The following is an 18949-nucleotide window of genomic DNA, read 5'->3' on the forward strand; positions in this document are numbered from 1 at the left end:
TCCAATTTTCTCATGTTACATATGGGGAAAGTGTAGACCAGGGTGGTTGTGACTTGCTCAATATCATACAAGTAGCAAGCATCAGGCAAGATCTGAACCCTGATCTTCTGACTCTAGAACCAGTGCTCTGTCTATGGTAATAGATCTATTATTTTCTCTCTGGTGCAGGTCCCTTCTGGAGAATTGTATTCAGTTCTAGGCACCATGTTTTAGGAAAGACTAAATGGAATTTTTCCAAAAGAAGACTGGTAGAAGAACCAGGGGATAGGATATGTAGTTTGGAGAAGAGAAGACTGGGAGAGGATATGATTGCTATCTTCAAATATTTTAATGTCTTGATGTGGAAAAAGTTTAGACTTGCTTTATTTCCTTGACCCCAAAGGCAAAAATAAAAACAATGTGTGATGCAGTAGATAGACTACTGAGTCTGGAGTAAGGAAGATCTGACCTCAGATACATTGTGACCTTGGGTAAGTCACTACATTTCTATTACCTCAGTTTCCTTAACTGTAAAACGGGGATAATAATACCACCTACCTTATTCTTATGAGAATTAAATGAGAGAATTTTTGTAAAGCATTTAGCACAATGCCTGACACATAGTAGGCATTGGATAAATGCTAGCTCCTGTTGTCGCTAAGAGGAAAATGTAGGTTTCATGTTAACAGGAAAAGCTTCCTAATAATTAGCGCTATATGAAAGTTCAAAGGAAGGCAAGAACCAGAAGTGAATCTTCCTTAAGGCAAATCTCCTTGTAGGAGCTGTAGGATCACTCCTTAGGGATCTTGTACAAGCGATTCTTGGTCAGGTATGGCCCCTGAGTTCTGTCCTCTTATCTTCCAAGCAAAACATCCCCAATTCTTCCAACTGATTCTCATATTGCATATTTCTCAATCCTTTTACCTCTTCTGAGTCCTTCCCAAGGTCTGTATGCCTTTATTAACATGGAGCAATAGAAAGAACCTTGGATTCGGAGTCAGAGGCCTTGGGTTCCAATCTGGCTCTGCTATGTGACCTTAAGTCACCTCTCTGGGCCTCAGATTCCTCATCTGTAAAGTGAGGAGGGTTGGATTAAATGGCTTTTGAAGTCTCTCTTGGCAACAATAATTCTTGTTTAGGAAATCCATTTAAAATCAATAAATGTAGTTTCCTGTATAAATAATTAAAGTTAGAAGGACCTTCAAGGCTATCTAGTTAAAATATCTCATTTTACATATGAGGAAACTGAGTCCAGGGAGGGGAAATTACTTGTCCAAGGTCACCCAAGAAGTATGTAGCAAAGATACCTGTGGGGTCGATTGGGGAAAAGTCATAAAATACAGTAATAAATAAAAAGCCATAAAAACTTAAGCTGTGAAAGGTGGAAGCCTGAACATAGTGACCTGTTAGCAATCATAACTTAGATACTGAATTATATTTTAGGTACTGAGCCATAACTTAAGATACTATGACCTGTGAAAGCCATAACAAGAAAATATGACCCATATGTGATATGATCAATATACTGTGTTTGGCCAGAACATTGGCTTAACTCCCAAGCTTATTACTAAGCAGAAAACCAGAAATATCCAACAATCAGTACTGATGCACTCCATAGCTCCTCCTTCCTTTGTCTGTTTTCTATAAGCTCCATGGGGATTTTTTGGGTTCTTAGCAGGGATCCATTGAACTGTCTGGTCATAGTCCCAGACTGAAGATTGCCCCTTTTTTGTAAGTATTTATAATGATTGATTAAACTACTACTTATAATCAATCTGGAGATACTTGGCCTCTTCCTTTAGTATTGAAAGAACACCCTACATATGGGGGTTTCCTCAGCCAGGGAAATTCTGGACCTTACAGTACCTTAGTGTATAAATCTCAACTCAGGATCACTCCAGGCATGACCCTGAGAGATAAGGAAGTCCAGTTTCCTTTATTGGTGGGATGTCTTATTCAGTTCTTCATTAAGAGACTTCTAGTTCATTTTGTCTTTTGGTGAAAGATGTAGAGAAAGGGGAATTTCTTCCCATTTTGCAGGAATAGGTAGGTAGGGGGTGGTTGAAGGAAATAAAATATGCCATTGGAAGAGCCAGGATTGGGATCTGATCAAATGGAGCCCTGGTTCAATGTGTTTTTCTTGGATTTACCTTGACTTTTGATAGAACACTATCTCTTATATAACTGATAAGGCCAAGGTGTCTAGAAATGTATTTCAGTGCTATAGAGAATTCAGCCTCCAGACAGGAAGACAGAGCTTCTTCTAATCACTTTGACTTTTCTCCGGTTGAGCTTTGACATATTAAACCATATTTCTCATCATTTTGATTTAGAAATGAATCTATGACAATGGAATTTTCCCTCTGTGTGTGTGTGTTATCTCACTTTCTTCCTGGGCTTGACAATTCCGCTATTGTGAGCGAAGGTCCTCTTTGTTGGACTAATCTTTGTTGGGTGAGCATGGAAATAGAGATGGAAAGATACAATAGAAAAAAGGGAAGTGTTTCTGCCTGAACATTCATGAATAATGGCTTTATTTTCCTTTGTCATGAATAGTAGCGGAAAGGCACCGGGCCCATCGGCAGCTGATTTAATAACAGGATAATTATGCAGCATTTTAAGTATTCTTGGGCAGAATTTAAAGTAGGACATTGTGATTTCTTTCCTAGAGAATGTCTAACATGAACAGGATTATGCTTCATAGAAAACCACAGCAAATCCTTTCATATCCTTTCTGGGCCTGACCCTTAAATAGGAGCTAAAAAAGGTAAAGGCCCAGAGACTGATTTCCTTCTTGACCTTGGCTTAAGCAGAAGACAGATCCTTCCATTTATCTATAGTATAATGGAAAAGGACCTTGGACTTCAATCAGGAACCAGGCTGGTGTCCCATTTTGGCCACTTGTTAGATGTACAAACTTAGGCAAGCGCTTCTACCTTCCCACTTCCCATATCTATAAAATGAGATAACTAAAATCTAAAAGGTCTGTATGGTCATAGATCTAGAGGAAGAAACTACAGATGTCATCTTATTCAACTCCCTCATTTTAGAGATGAATTTGAAACCCTGAGAGGTGAAGATGCCAGTTATCTAAGGTGGTAAGTGATAGCTGGGGCAGCTAGGTGGCGCCACAGTGCGCTGGGAGCTGGGCCTGGAGTCAGGAAGACTCATCCTACTGAGTTCAAATTTGACTGCAGACACTAGCTGTGTGACCCTGGACGAGTCACTTAACTCTGCCTTAGTTTCCTCATCCATAAAATGATCTGGAGAAGGAAATGGCAAATTGCTCGAATATCTTTGCCAGGAAAGCCCAAACAGGGTCACAAAGAGTCCTATATGACTGAACAACATGGGTGGTAGAGCTTAGATTTGAACCCAGATCTTCTGATTCCAAATATAGCATGCTTTCTGTCCCACCGCACTATCCCCAACTACTTGCCTTACATGGATGTTGTGACGATGAATGGACATCACGTATGGAACAGTATATGTGAAACTTGGAAGCACTTTATACACATAAGGGATTATTTAACTATGGTTTGTATCGTCTCCCTTGGCTAGCTTTACAAATGGGTGGAATAAGTGGTTGCCGATGGGATGTAGGTTTGAGATCATCCAGAAAGAAGGTTTCCCCACCCACTAGTTGCTGCCTGAAATCGCACCATTAATAACTTCATTTCTTTAACCCCTATGAAGATCATGGAAGCAAGTGAAAAAAGACCTGAGAGGTCATCTAAGTCCAAACCTCTCATTTTAGAAGTGAGGCACGTAAATTGTAAAATAAATTGCCCGAAGTCACAAAGGTAGTATGTAGCAGAGCTGGTACTTGGAGTGAGGTCCTTAGATTCCCAAACCAGGGTTTTCCCCATGACACCTCATGGCTAATCAGCCTTGGGAGGGCAACACTTTCAGCTGATTACACCAAAGTATAAATGAGTCCATAAGATCCCTGTCTGAGATCAGGCTATTATTACAGGGGAAAAGAAGGGAGTGGGATGGACAACTTTTATCAGATTGCTTACAGAGGGGAGGAAGCGAAAGGTAGAATTTAGAACTCAAAATAAAAAAAAACCTCTCTGAATGTTAAAAATGATTTTTACATGTAATTGGGGGGGGAGAATAAAATTTAATTTTTAAAAAGGGGGTGAGGGTGGGGAGGGCTGGGAGGTGGAAAGACAATTTTGCACATTTTCCAAGAACCCACTCTTTTCTCCCCAAAAGGACATGCTCTTCTCTTGCCAACCTTGCGTAGGGCAGTTCTATCTTCATAACCCTGGTTGTCATACTTTTAATTAGGGGTTTATAAATTGTTAATCTTCAGTGCAAGCAAGATCTTCTACCAACTGAAGCTGCTGCCCCTGGGTCCCCGCATTCTTACCTCTTTATTTATATAGCCATCCTTATTGATGTCATATAAATTGAATGTCCACCTCAGTTTTTCATGGACGGTTCCTCTCAGCAAAATCGATAGAGCAGTTACAAAGTCCTGTTGAGGGGTAGGAGCCACAAGTGACACCACTAGAAAAGCAATACTTGAAACCAGGAAAGCACAGGGACATGCGTGTTACTGAGCTGGCATTCAGTGTCTGCTGGACGAATGAATGAACTAATGACCAAACGATTCTTGGGGGAAAATTCATGCTTGTGACAGCCCTTGTGACCCTGAATCTATTTTCTATGTGTATCCTTGGTGCTTAACATGGTGCTTTGCACATAGTAACTGATTAATACTTTTTCATTAATTCATTCATTCACAGATCAGAACGACTCAGTTTACTGGAGTAAGCCCTCGCTTTCTGAGTTATAGGAAAGTTATCGGTGCATGCATACTCTCTGAGGGGGAAGACCTACATTAATAATATGAACAAATATAACCATTTGCTTTTACTTTCATGCTTTACAATTTACAAAGCATATATGTTACTATCTCATTTAATCCTTGTAATGGAGCTACTTTAGGTAAATATTATGATTTCCATTTTGCAGGTTCATAGGATCATAGATCAAAAACTAGAAGAGTTCTTAGAGGCCATCTAGTCCAATCCCCATTTTATAGTTGAGAAAACTGAGGCCCAGGGAAGGGAAGTGCTAGTGCAAACAGATAATGTCAGATAAAGGACTTGACCTATGGAGCCTTCTATAATGGAGAAAAGAAGATTTAGGGGGAGAGTGATTAGATGTGTCCTTGGCCCCAGAAGACAAAAACAGGAGAAATGGAAGAAATGACAGGCAAATTTAGGCTCAGTGAAATAGGAATAACTCTAGCAATTAGAACTATATAAAAAGGTAATTGGCTGTCCTGGGAGATAGTCTATTTAGATGGAGTTGAGGATTCCTTTCAGCCCTAAGATTCTACGACACTAAGCCACAGAGGAACAAAATGATTTGCCAAGGATCACATAGCTAGTAAGTGGCAGAAGAAGGAGTCAAACTGGCATCTTCTAACTGCAATATTCTTTCTATTGCACCATTTCTGGGTCTAGGTTAGGGATGGATTTCTTGTGTGTGTGCCAAAATAGTCATTGTGATATTGTTTTTGCAAGGCAGTTGGGACTGAGTGACTTGCCCAGGGTCACACAACTAGCAAGTGTCAAGTGTCTGAGTCTGGATTTAAACTCAGGTCCTCCTGACTCTGGGACTAGTACTCTATCCACTGTGCCACCAGCCACTCCTGTCATTGTGATTTCAATAAGTTGTTGTCTGGTGTTAGAGCCAATGAGTACAATGATCCTTTAGAAAGTTGTCTTTGTCCTTCACTTTTGAAGAGGACTGATGGCATCGTGGGGTGATGTCTTGACTTGTGTGTGAATTGGATTTAAGTGAGGCAGAGTTGCACAAAGTTGTCAGCCTCACTCTCTCTTCCAGAGTCATCCAGAAGGGAGTTTGGGGGAAAGGTGATAGGGCAGCCTGAGCATTCATTGCCTTAAAAGTCAAGAGAATTCTAGTCCCAGCACTCTCACTAGGAAGCTGTATTACCTTGGGCAAGTCATTTCACTTTATAGGACCTCAGATTCCATTTTTATAAAATGAGGAAGATTGACCTATGTTTAAGGTTCCTTTCAGTGGTAAAATTCTATGTTCTAATTAATGACCATACCTCAAATTTTACAGAACCCGTCTGAGTGGTATCAAAGGCATTGAAGAGATAATGAGCATACATGCTTGCATCTGAAAAACAAGAAAGAGCATCTTTAGTAGGAGGCTAAGAAAGGCATAATACCACAGGAAATTGCTTTGGGAGGGCCCTTTCCCCTCCATTATGGGCCTTTTTTTTTTTTTTTTAAGCAATCGGGGTTAAGTAACTTGCTCAAGGTTACACGGCCAGTTATTTCTGGGTGTGGTGCTAAGTATCTGAGCCCGGATTTGAACCCCAGGTCATCCTGACACTGGAGCCAGTGCTCTTACTTGCTGAGCCACCTGGCCACCCCTATTATGGGCCTTTTCTGTGAATAAAACCCCATGTATTTGGCAAGGGAAGAACTAAGGAACCAAGAGGTTTTGGGTATGATACTTGTAGAGTATCATATGTACTTGGTACCACAAGATACTATACTTGGGGAGTATCTCTTCCCAATGGGGAGAATAATTGTGTATGGCATATGATGGTCTTGGGGTAGAATCTCTTTAAAACCTGTAAAAAATTACTTCTTTCTGCCTCCCTCCACTCAGCTCAACTTACCTCCATGTGGGAAAAACTGGGAGTATATCTGTTTGAATGTTTCTTCATTAACCACCCCACTGGGACACTCCTGTTTGGGAGAAGAGAGAAAGAGTCTTTGTATGCTATCTGAGTACTCCCTGCATAGGTGACAAGTTGGATGGATTTCATGTAGACTGGGACAGAGTTGATTTCCATTCATCAGACCGAATTTTCATGCCAATCCTTAGGTAGGCAGGTTTTATGCTTGGTGTTACCAGCATTAATCACAATGCATAATCCCTGATGCTGATCCCTATGGGATGGGGTGAGTAAACAACTACATAAGATTAAGAAACCTACCTATGATGAAATCACAATTCCGAAGATACCAAAGAACTGTCAGGTTTTAGTGTTACTAAAGCAAGCAATTTGGAGGTAGCCCAAGGACCAAAGCTGCCTGTTGACTAACTGAGGGGGGATTGAGATGAAATGGAAATAACATTAAAATGTAGATGAAGTTTATCTTTGATACTCTTCTTTCTCCACCCTCTCTATGTATACCTCTACTTCCCCTTCTGAAAAAAACTGCACAACCACTCCCTCCCAGGTGCTTCACCTACTCCACCATCTAGGGCTATGGTGTTAAATGTTAACCAAGTTTAATGTTAATGCAATACTCCTGAATTTTAAGAAGGGACTTTTGAAAACCAAAGAACTTTCAAGATCTATAGGAATGAAACTCTAATAGAGTTTGGGACAAACATTTGAGTGGTGGAGGTGATGTCTGGGGCAGGAGGAAGGCAAATGTTGTGTCTCCACCTCCCCAGAGTCCATTAGTTATGGCCATCCTGGGGATGAGCCAGGCTGAATTGGTGATGGACTTTGCTAGGAGAGAACACACTTGTGCCTGAAACCAGAAGTCTTCCTAACTTGGTAGGGTCTGCTAGCACGTGCCCTCCCATGGCATCAACTTCAGGAACCCAAACTCACTTCTACCCCATACATAGCAGGGAGATTTCGGTGGTGGAATCCCAGAAGTGTTTAACCCTAATTTTGAGGAGCCTCCTGGGATCACTTGGTTCTTACATTTTTAAAGCCTCTGTACAGGACTTGCAGCTCCCTCTTGGTGAAGTTGGTCTGTGCCTCAAGCTGTTCCAGTCCCTCAGGCCGATGGCACACCATGGTCATTTCCAGCTCATCTTCAATTTTATCTGGAACCAGAGGAGACAGCATTGGAGATGCTAGACTTTGGTGTCACTGCAGATCCTTCAGAGTGACTTCAGTATTCTAAGGCTTCAAGGAATCCATGATGTAATCACATCTGTAGCTCACTCTGATGGCAACCCATCTAAATGGCCTGGACATTACCTCAGAGTGATGATGTGAGCTGTGCCCAATGTGGGAGGATATCTGTTTGATATTTGTGGATTGGAAGGAGGTAGGGGAGGATTTTATTAGGTATCCATGAGGACTTTGGTGGGGAGACCAGGTGTTACTGACTGACGGGTAGCAAGTATTGTATGATGTCTATGAGCCCAGGTCCTAGACCCTAGTGGTAATGCCTATTGCAATCAGAAAGTCTCTGTTAACTCCTTGGATCAATGTTAAATAAGACCCAGGTCAAGGAGGTATAGTGTCTGGTATCATTTTTGTTGGTTCCTTGGACCCTTTGCTCATGTGGTCATGCACTCTGACTGTACCATACTCTAAGACCATTTCTGTTTCAGCCAGTCCATACCAAGTATAAAGAGAATCCTAGGATCATAGCTTTAGAGTTGGAAGGAACCTCTGATGACATCTAGTTCAACCTCCACCTCCCATCCCTCATCTCCCACCTTATTTTATAGATGGGGAAATTGAGGCCTGGAGAAGATAAATGATTTGTCTAATGTCACATAGATACTAAACATCTGAGGTGGTATTTGAAATCAGGTCTTCTGACTCCAAAGGCCTTTTCACTGTAATATGATCTTACCCCATATTAGAACACGTTTTCTATTTCCTTCAGAATTTGATTCTATCTAACGGTAATGGAAAACCTCCCCAGATATTTGGTCTAGATCTGTGACTAAAGCTTCTGAACATCCTTGGCAGACAAATAAGCAATAGGAAAAGTAAATACCTCAACCTCTTCCACCACACCCCTAATAATACTAATAATAGAGGTAGATGATATAAAGGTTTTAGAAATTTGGTAAGATTCCACTATTTGGGACTCTAATAACTGTAAGAGAAGTAGGGATATACACAGATTCAGGAAGGTTTTAAAATAAATGCAACTTTATTACACACTAATTTAAACTTCACTAACAAACTAGTAAGAAAGTCCATAATTACCATCTGCACTATATATATATATAAATGAATGCTTCTGAAGTTCTGCAAGGCAACATATGGTTCTCTTAAAATGGATTAAATGTGACTTTTTAGAATCTTATTTACACTATTAATTTGTACTCTGCATATAGAAAGGGCACGGTAATAATAACAGCTAACATTTACATAGTGATTATTATGTATCAGTCATAGTGCTAAACACTTTACAATCATCTCATTTTATCCTCACAACAACCCTGGGAGGGAGCAGGTGCTATTATTGTCTCTATTTTACAGTTGGGGAAACTGAGGCAGAGAAAGGTTAAGTGATTTGCCCAGGGTCAAACATCTAGCATGTCTCTGTGGCTGGATTTGAACTCAGGTCTTCCCAAATCCAAGCCTGGCTCTCTATCCTCTGTGCTACCTTGCTGCCACTATAGTTATACAGTGGCAGTGTAGAGTGTTCCAAATCCCAAATTAGCAGAGTACAAATTAATGAAGGTTTATTGTGGGGGAGAATAACTATCTTTCTTGTACAAACCTTAGGAGAAGCCAGAGGTTTGAATATAAATAGAGATAACTACTACCCCACTGAATGCTGTGGGTTGAGTAGGACTACTTCCTGAAGGTAAATAAGCATCTTCCTCTGAGTATTTCCAGAAGGCTTTCTATGAATTTCCTATAATAAAGAATTAATTAGCTACCTAAACTCTCTCTGATAGATGTTTTATGAACATCACCAAATCCATAGATTGAATTCCTATAAATCTGGGCTAGAAAAAATAGTGACATGGTGAGTTAATCCCCATGAACAATGACGAGCCATCATAAATCTCATGATAAGCAACTAAGCTCCAAGCTTATTACATAGCTCTGAGGGCATCCTTTGTGAGTACAGGTACACTGGGTTATCCATCTATAGCTTCCTGCTAAGTGTTGATTTGTCTACCGTATCGTGAGTTTCCTGTGAAATTGGCCCCCTTTTCTCTTCTATTCAACAAAAATTGGTCTGTCAAAGTGAGTTTTTCTTCTCATAGACCATTCTGAAGGAATTAAAATTTTGTAATTCTCCGAAGGTAGGTCAGAACAATTTAAGCCTCTTTGTGAGAAACGCACAATTCAAAACTGCCATCATATACATTGTGTGAAAACCTACTGTTTTATCCTGGTGAAAAGAAAGCAGATTGTCACAGACAAATAAATCCCACTGTCTATACACAAGAAGCATGATGGCATCATTGATTGAGAATTGGTCTCAATCTGGGAAGATGTGGGTTTAAATCCTGCCTCTGACACATACTAACTTCATCTTTCAGGACAAGTCATTTAACCTCTTAATAATCTGTACTAAAACTAGATATAAATTGTAGAAAAGGTGCCGATTTGCATTGCTTTGTTACCAGTGTCTATCCCAGACCACACCCAAGATATGAAAAGGTCACATTTTTCCATACTTCTTGGTATCCCTAATTATTCCTATAGTTGGACTTGAAAGCTCAAGTTGGTATTACTTAAATATTGCCCATCATCAGATAATAATACAGTAAATCAAAGGGTCACTTAAGATGTTCTAAATTCAACGCATTTTAAAATAAAATTCAACCACAAGTTGAACCAGCCATCCAAAGATCTACACTTATTTTATAGATCTCAGGGAATCTTTACACTGTGTTATCTATCTGTAGTTTCCTAATAACTATTCCTCTCTACTGTGTTGTCTATTTCCTCCAAAACTGATCCCCTTCCTTTCTCTGTAAGAAAGAAGAGGAGAGAGATTTACATTATAAGTAAAGAGTGAGGAAAGTGTTAAAGATATAAATAAGAAAACCAGATACTGAATCTCTTTTCTTCTTCTTTTTTTTGGTTTTTGTGTCTCATCATCACTTCTAAGTTTCTATCCTATCTAGAAAACATGAAGGCAGCCTATTTTTTCCTTAACAATACCTTATTCCTGTTTGCCTGCCTGGAGCTGAATGCTGCCTAATTTCATCGAAAGCAAAGCTTTCTTTGGACATCTGGGCAAATGTAAGCACAGGAATCTTATTTGTAACTACATAGCTGAGTAAGTTTGAGAGATTACTTCTGTTTCTGAAACGATGGCTGCTTACCATGGGGTTTTATTAAAAATGTACCAAGTAATTATTGAAATATCAAATATTAAACCCATTTCATTAAGGCTGAACTGGGCTTTATTAATAAATGATTTGTTTACGGTCTGAGAGGCTGGATCAATTTCCACACCAAACCAACTATCTAATTTCTTTTTATTTGACTATTGACCATCAACCTTCTTTTGGGAACTTCACCTTAGCTCTTTTGCCTAGTGTTTCTGTACAAAGAGGTTCAGTTAGCTTGCCTAGTGGTCTGGCCTAAACGAAGAAGGGTTCTCAGAATGTCTTGGTGCCTAGGGAAGGAATTTCCTTTACTAATATTGCCCTCTCCCTATCACAGTATGAGAGATTTCTCCTCTCTGGTTTCCCATCAGTATTTATCATTTGTAAGGATTTCAGAAGGGATTCTCAAAGTCTCCCATCTCAGCCTATTTCCTTCACAATGCCCTCCCTCAGTCCCTTCAAGACTAGGAGAAGTTCTCAAACTCTTCTGGTCAGTGGGAGGAGGAAATGGGGTTAAACAGAATTCTGATTTCCAGGTTTTTTTCTTTTTCTTTCTGCAGAGTTTATAAAAGGAACCTCTAAGGACAGAAGGACATTTTGGTGGACTAATGAACGGGCCATCCTCTAGGCTGCACCTGGATTATGAGGAAGGGCTCAGTGATAAAAATAAGGAGATGAGAGTAATAGCCTCACATTTGTATAGTTCTGTTGAATTTTTGTTTTTTCTGGAAACAAGATATCCCTGTCTTACCCAGACTGGAAATGCAGTAGCTGCAAAGGCCTGTTCCCAATGTGGATGGGCACAGGAGCCTGTTTCAGGCCTGGCCCAGTTCACTCCTCCTTAGCAGAGTGAGGTGGTCCCTCACTCTCAGGGCTCACTAATGTGAGTGCCAGACTTAGTTAGTTTAGATACCTGATCAGCTTAGCGCACTGCAGTTCAGAACAGAGACCAAGTGATCTGCTAGCTTCTGTCTTCTCAGCATCAGGGATACAGGGATGTGCCCCCTCTTGGTCAGCTCTACTGAGTTTTCAAAGAACTTTCACATCTATTTCTCTTTGATCCTCACAAAACCCTTGTGATATAGGTAGGACATTTGTTATTATCTCCATTTAATGGGTAAGGAAACTGAGGCACAGAAAAATTAAGCAATTTTCTATTTATCACAATTTCGATTCTGTTTGTCACAATAAAAGGGGAATTCTTGCACTGGGGGAGAGGTTGGAGTAGATAACTTTTGAGAGTGCCTTTCAACTCTAATATTCCATGATTCTGGTTCCCGCAAGGTCAAACAGTTTACAGAGGCACATCTGGAAGTTGAACCCAGGTCTTTTGTCTCCCAGTGCTCCACTTGGCCCTGGAAACAAAATCTTAGTGACTCAATTTTACCTGTAGTGAGTTAGATCTGGGGACAGGCTCACCGGTCTAGTTTCATGCTTCATCTTCTACTTACTGGAATCAGGAATAAAGCATATTTTGCTGAAGCATTGCAAACAAGCATGCCCGTGAACATCCCTACAGAGGGCACTGTGTCTTAATACTGCCCCTTCCTCCCCACCCCAAAAAGGCCTTCTCTGCCAAGGTGGGACTTGTTAACAAGGGACTCAGAAAAGGAGGCTACCAATGATTATAATTAGTATATATGTGTACACCTGACAAAGAAGCTTTTCCCGTGATGGGTATGTGACAAGGGAGTAAATGAGTTACATTTACCTCTCTGATACTGGTAATACCAGCCGGTGATGTCTAGGAGAAAGTAAGAAAACATTTTACCAATCCTATTCTTTAAAATAACAACATTCACTTTGTTTTTCAATGGAGATGCTGCTTTAAGGGTTGGGATCCCTTTAGTCTGTCCCCCAGTCCCAGTTTCCAAAGAATTTTGCTCATTTGTACATGGGAATTGGAGTGGCATCTTCTATAACTTGGCCCAGAGGTAAAGGAAAAGCTTCTATCCTCGATGTAGCATGGACTACCTGTGTGCTCAGCCATGTGACCAGAGAGGAATGGAATGGGGTGGGGGGGGGTGTGGAGTGCATGCTGAAATGTAGATGAGATCTAGTGAATGCAGGTGATTCTGAAGATTAGTTTGTGAAAACCTTTTGAAAGGCAAGCCCTCCCACCATTTTCCTTCTTCCAATTTCACTTCCCAAGAAAGGAATCTTTGAATTTCATTTCCCTTCACGACCTATTTAGATAACTCAGTTGAGGGGAAAAAAAAGTAATTGCTTCTGTACAAAAGGGCCTTGCATGTGTGGACAATACAGCAGGGAATTATATACCCACTACTACTATGGTTAGGAATCATTTGGCACTTAGTGAATTGGAAACAAATCCAGATAGGTTTGCAATAGAATTAATTGATCCTTGCCAGGTCATAGGAATAGGAATCTTCAATCCAATGAAATTCAATTCAATAGGCACTTATTTATTAAACACCTACTCTATGTTAGATGTATTAGGAATACACACAAAAACCCATTCCTGCCCTCAAGGAGCTTACATTCTGTTGGACAGATATCAAATTCATTGTTTTCTTGTATTCCTTTCTCAAGGTAGCTTTTAGGCAGCCCAAGCCTTTTGACATAAACTCCATCTAGTAATTGTAGACTATTGTGGTCAGTGATTTTTGTTGCTATCAAGAAGAAGTATGAGAATAAGTGATATATTCCAGAAAGATCAGGAGGCCAGAAGGACAAGTTCCTATATTTTTTAATATGCTGCTCTGTGTAATGACTGAAAAATCACAACGTTACTGAGAATGATCCACTTTGAACTTGAATGATTGAATCATCAAATAATTATTTTATTATTAATTAATAATTAATTGATTTTACGTGACAGAAATCTATGTAGGTAGGAATGTTTACTATGCTTTATTCCTAAAATTCTTGTGCCAGTATTTCCAAATGCCTTTTGATATCAAACTCAAACTTTCAACCTGTTAAAAATATTGCTTTTGGGAGAATCTGGGTTCTTGAAGACTGAGTCAGTGATGCATAAACTTTCTTAGCTTCTGTCAGGCTGTAAAGGTTTTGAGAATGGTTCCAAAAACAGAATAGAATGGCCATTATAGATGCTCAGGGTCTTTGATTTAGACCTGGAGGGGCTCATGGAGGTTGTTTGGCCCAAACTCATTTCACAGATCAGATGAGATTGAGACCCAGAGAGATGATCTGAGAAGCCCATGGTCACATAGGTAGTAAATAATTTGTGGCAGAGTCAGGCTAAGAACTCATGATGTATGATTCCAAGGCCAATACTCTTCCTACTAGGCCACTTAGTTTTGGCCATGGCAATCCATGAAACAAAGAAAATCTATAGGCCACAGATATACTTCCATTTTTACAGTAAATGTGACAGAATGACAGAAAAGGGAGCAAAGAATACTGCTAATAATACAGGTTTTAGGCTGTCTACAAATGTCAGTTTAGCTACTGGTTCTCTGAATAAGAGAACCCTGTCCAATGACCAATGAGAAGACATGCTATTAGAAGAAAAAAAATCATACTGATCTTGACATTCTTGCTATAAATGAAACCAGAAGACAAAAGGAAATTACAGCCATATGGAAGAATCGGTCACAAGTTCTCCTTGGAGAGGTTAAAAGAGAAGCTGGTAGAACCGATTTTATCATGTGTCTAAGGGCAATGAGAAACATTGCTTGTTTGTTTATCTTGCCTTGTAGTGATTATGACAAGCTTGAGCAAGAAGACTGCTATGGAGATAACTGTACTAATGTCTGTTGAAGGGGATGAAGGGATAGATGAATTTTATTAAGAACCCAATGGAATCTTTGAATTGAATTTACATATGCTTTAATATTCAGTTTCTTATTCCAATGGTCCTCAAAATATTTGGTCTCAAAGCCCCTTTATACTCTTAAAATATTGAGGACCCCCAAAACCTCTTGTTTGTATGGGTTACTCTATCAGTATTTACTGTATTAGAAATGAAAACATCTTGGTATTTTTAGGAAAAGAGTTTTAACCTTACAGACACTCAGAAAGGAAAGAGTCTTAGAACTGCCAGTGGGTCCCTGGACCATACTTTGAGAACTGCTGTCCTATGCTAATAAAATCAAAGGTCTGTTCCCTATCCCAGTCTGATTCTATAGTGGTTTGTTCTTGGATTTAGGGAAGGGAAAAACATGCTCACAGGAAACTCATCTAGTCATAATTTGTTATTGTTAAAAGAAAAAGGCACAGTGAGGACATGTGCCCACCTGTGAAATAGCCACCCAGATGGATTCCCTTTGTTCTGACCAAGGACAAGCAATAGCAAATGTGAGATTCAATTAGGAGCCTCTTTGGAGGAAAGGAGTCTAGTCTGACTTCAGTCTAACAAGATTCCTTCAGGTTTGATGAAACTCAAATCATAGTTTGTTCCCTGGGATTGTATATTCTCCCAGTGCTTTGAATTTTAAAAAATTAATATAAACAACTCCTTTATGCATTTACACTTATCTTTTAAAATGCTGTTAAAAGGGCTGCCAGATACCTAACATTTCCTCCTTGGTAGCAGTAACTTGTATAATTTTAAGAAACAAACGAGATTAATAATCCTCACAATACACATTATATTTCAGTGAAGTTCACTGTTTCCAAAGTCACAGGAAACAGAAAAGCCAGGCTAGAGAGGTCATTCTATACACTTCTCCAGGTCACATAGGAGAGCAAAGTGGCTTCCCAAACTGCCTCCTGACATTGGACTCTTCAGGGCCTGCCTGAAAGACAAGGAATCTCTGGGTCTTTCAGGGGATCCTAGGGGGCCATGGTTTCCTGGGGTAAAGGGCTATGTAGGCCTCTTCAGATATTTGGTGAGCTCATCTGATTCCAGAAAGCAAAGTCATCACAAGACTTTTTCCTTTTAAGGAGTCACAGAAAACAAAACAAAAATAACATAAAATAAAAAATTTCTCTGTGCCACCTATTTGCTCTGAAATTTTAAGGATCTTGGGATCACAGATTTAGATTTGAAAGAGACTTTAGAGGCCATTGAGTTCAATCCCCTTATTTACATGGCAGCTAGGTCACACAATGGATAGAGTGTCAGGCCTGGAGTCTGGAAGACTTATCCTCCTGAGTTCAAATCCAGCCTCAGACACTTCCTAGCTGTGTGACTCTGGGAAAGTCACTTAACCCTGTTTGAATTAGTTTCCTCATCTGTAAAATGAAATAGAGAAAGAAATAGCAAACTACTTGAGTATCTGTCCCAATAAAACTGCAAAGTTCTGAAATAACAGCACAACAAGAAAACTGAGACTTAAAGGTTAAGGGCCTTGCTCAGGAGGTCACATAGCTAATAAGTGTCTGAAGCAAGATTTGAACTCAGGATTTTCTGATTACAAGTTCTGAGCTCTGTCCACTAAGTTATGCTATTTCCTTTATTAGACAGTAAAATCTGTGACTGCAGGGACTGATCTTCTTTATCCCAAACAGTCAGCACAGTGCCTTGCACATAAGTAGGATGTGATTTGTGCTTTGTTCTCAAAGAGGGCCATGACATCAGGGAAATGATGCCATGACTTGCAGTTGACTTGGATTTGAGTAAGGGAGGGCTGTGCAAGCTCACCAGCCTCACTTTCTCCTCCAGAGCCATCTGGGTCCAGTGGCCAGATATTCATCAGGATGACTGGAGATGGCCCAGGATGCATCGAGCAATCCTGGCCCTTTTAGGCTAAGGTCTTTTCAAGTTCTCACTTTGAGTGAGGCAAGGCCCATTCAGTGAATAGGCCTCTTTAAGAAGTGAGTCAAGGGCTGATCCCTTTAATTTAAAAAAAAAATCACCTAAGTGCTTGATAGGTGTTTGCTGATTGAACAAATGAATGAGTAAGACCCCACCCAGGAATGAGCCAAAGAAGTCATGTTGGGAAGATGGGAAAGACTGCCTTGTCAACTGGATGAGCCAGAGGCATCCAAGGTGGGCAACTCGGAAAGTATTAAAGGGAACTGAGTACAAATTGGGATGCAGGACCTCCTAGGAGGCAAGCCTCAGGTTAGAGACCAGCTAAGCAGAAGACTCCAAAGAAAAAAAGAAACTCAAAGCTTAGTGTCATTTTCCTTAGCCAGGCATTCCACAGGATTACAGATTCAGGACTGCAAGGGATCTTGGAGGTTATCTAGTATGACCCGGTTATTTCATTTTTAAAATTCAATTTTATGAATTTAAAATTTTTAAATTTTATTTTTAGATCCAAAATCTCTTCCTCCTACTTTGTTTCCCCAATTCCTCCTTGCCCCAGCCAATGAGAAATCAAGAAAAACAAAGCCTATTACTAAAATGTACAGTCAAGAAAAACAAATTTCTTCATTAGTCATGTGTATCACATGTCATATATCATATCGTATCATATCATATCATATCATATCATATCATATCATATCATATCATATCATATCATATCATGTCATGTCATACCATGTCTCTGTCCATGCCCACATCCATATCCACATCTATCTTGTGCAGTGGACAGAATGCCATTTCTGAAGTCAGGAAGACTCATCTTTCTGCATTCAGATCCAGTCTCAGACACTTCCTACCTGTGTGATCCTGAGTAAGTCACTTAGCCCTGTTTGCCTCAGTTTCCTCATCTGTAAAATGATCTGGAGAAAGAAATGGCAATACACTCCAGTATCTTTAAGGAAAATCCTTAACTGGGTTATGAAGAATTGGACATGACTGAAGCCGCTGACTAACAACAATCTATCTATCTATACTATCTATCTCATCGTCTGTTGCTCCTGGTTCTTCCCTGAGGTCAAATAAGACAAGTTTACTCTATTTCCCTTATGATAATCCTTCAAATATTGGAGCACGGTGGTTTTGCTCCCCCCCCCCCTTACCTTCACTAAACTGTACATTCCCAGTTCTTTTACCTGATCCTTATAAGGCATGGTTTGAGACTCTTCTCCATCCTAAAAAATGGTTTTTTTTTTAAATTCATTCATTCACTTATTCACTAACATTCATTCATTCACTAACTCATTCATTCATTCTCTCTGAAGTCAGAGGACCTGAGTTTAAATCCTTCTACTGATGAAGCAAGTGACTTGACAAGATGACCAATAACTTGGACAAGTCATTTAATCTTCCTGAGTCTCATCTGTAACATGAGGTCATTGGACTAGAGGGCCAGCTCCAGCTCCTATAAGCCCATGAAAATTCCCAGATTTTCCTCGGACATTGATCTGCCCCTGCCTGCTCCACCTTGTACTTGTGAAGTGAAGTTTTTGGACCTGTGTATAATATTTTAAATTTTTCTCTATTAAATTTCATTTTACAAAATACAGCCTAAAGATCTAACCTGTCAAGATGTCGTTGAATGTTTACTTACTCTATCATCAAGTATGTAAACTTCCCCTCCCAGTTTTGTGTCCTCTCTAAGTTTCAATAGATCTTTGAGGCTCAGTATTCTCATCTGTGAAATGGGGGGTAACAGCACCTACTCCCCAAATGGTAGTTATGAGTGTTTTGAAAACCTTAAAGTGCTATAAAAATGTCAGCTATTATCATCACCATCATCACTGGTCCTAGAATTCCAATGCAGGGACGGCTAGGGGTGCAGTGAATAGAGCACCGGCCCTGGAGTCAGGAGGACCTGAGTTCAAATCCAGCCTCATATACTTCACACACTTACTAGCCGTATGACTTTGGGCAAGTCACTTAACCCCAATTGCCCTCCAAAAAGCAAAAAAAAAAAAAAAAGTAGAGAATCCCTCTTTGTCAGGACAACCCCTCAGATACTTAGAGACCACGATCTTCACCAGGAATATGTTAGTAAATGTTTAACAACTGAATCTCTGGAGAAAAAATGCACCCACAACAGACTTCTAAGTTTAATCTCCAGTATTAACATTTTTTTTCCATCATCTTAATTCTAAACAATCAACAAAACACTGT

The 18949-nt window shown here is 39.9% G+C and overlaps 1 protein-coding gene across 3 annotated transcripts in view; it reads right to left on the bottom strand.

The window, feature by feature from the left end:
• Positions 1–18949, bottom strand: part of KCNIP1 (potassium voltage-gated channel interacting protein 1) — a 590945-nt gene that overhangs the window by 15386 nt on the left and 556610 nt on the right. For all 3 annotated transcript variants that reach the window (XM_069102386.1, XM_069102387.1, XM_069102385.1), the window contains exons 2-5: positions 7706–7830; positions 6659–6728; positions 6077–6147; positions 4358–4465 (exon numbers count right to left, since the gene is read on the bottom strand). In XM_069102386.1, coding sequence (XP_068958487.1) covers positions 4358–4465; positions 6077–6147; positions 6659–6728; positions 7706–7830 — 374 coding nt within the window. The remainder of the gene's footprint in view (positions 1–4357; positions 4466–6076; positions 6148–6658; positions 6729–7705; positions 7831–18949) is intronic.

The sequence above is a fragment of the Petaurus breviceps genome, unplaced genomic scaffold, assembly GCF_028583685.1.
Source record: "Petaurus breviceps papuanus isolate PSGF00001 unplaced genomic scaffold, PetGlider_PUasm1.0 551, whole genome shotgun sequence".
Classification (NCBI taxonomy): domain Eukaryota; kingdom Metazoa; phylum Chordata; class Mammalia; order Diprotodontia; family Petauridae; genus Petaurus; species Petaurus breviceps.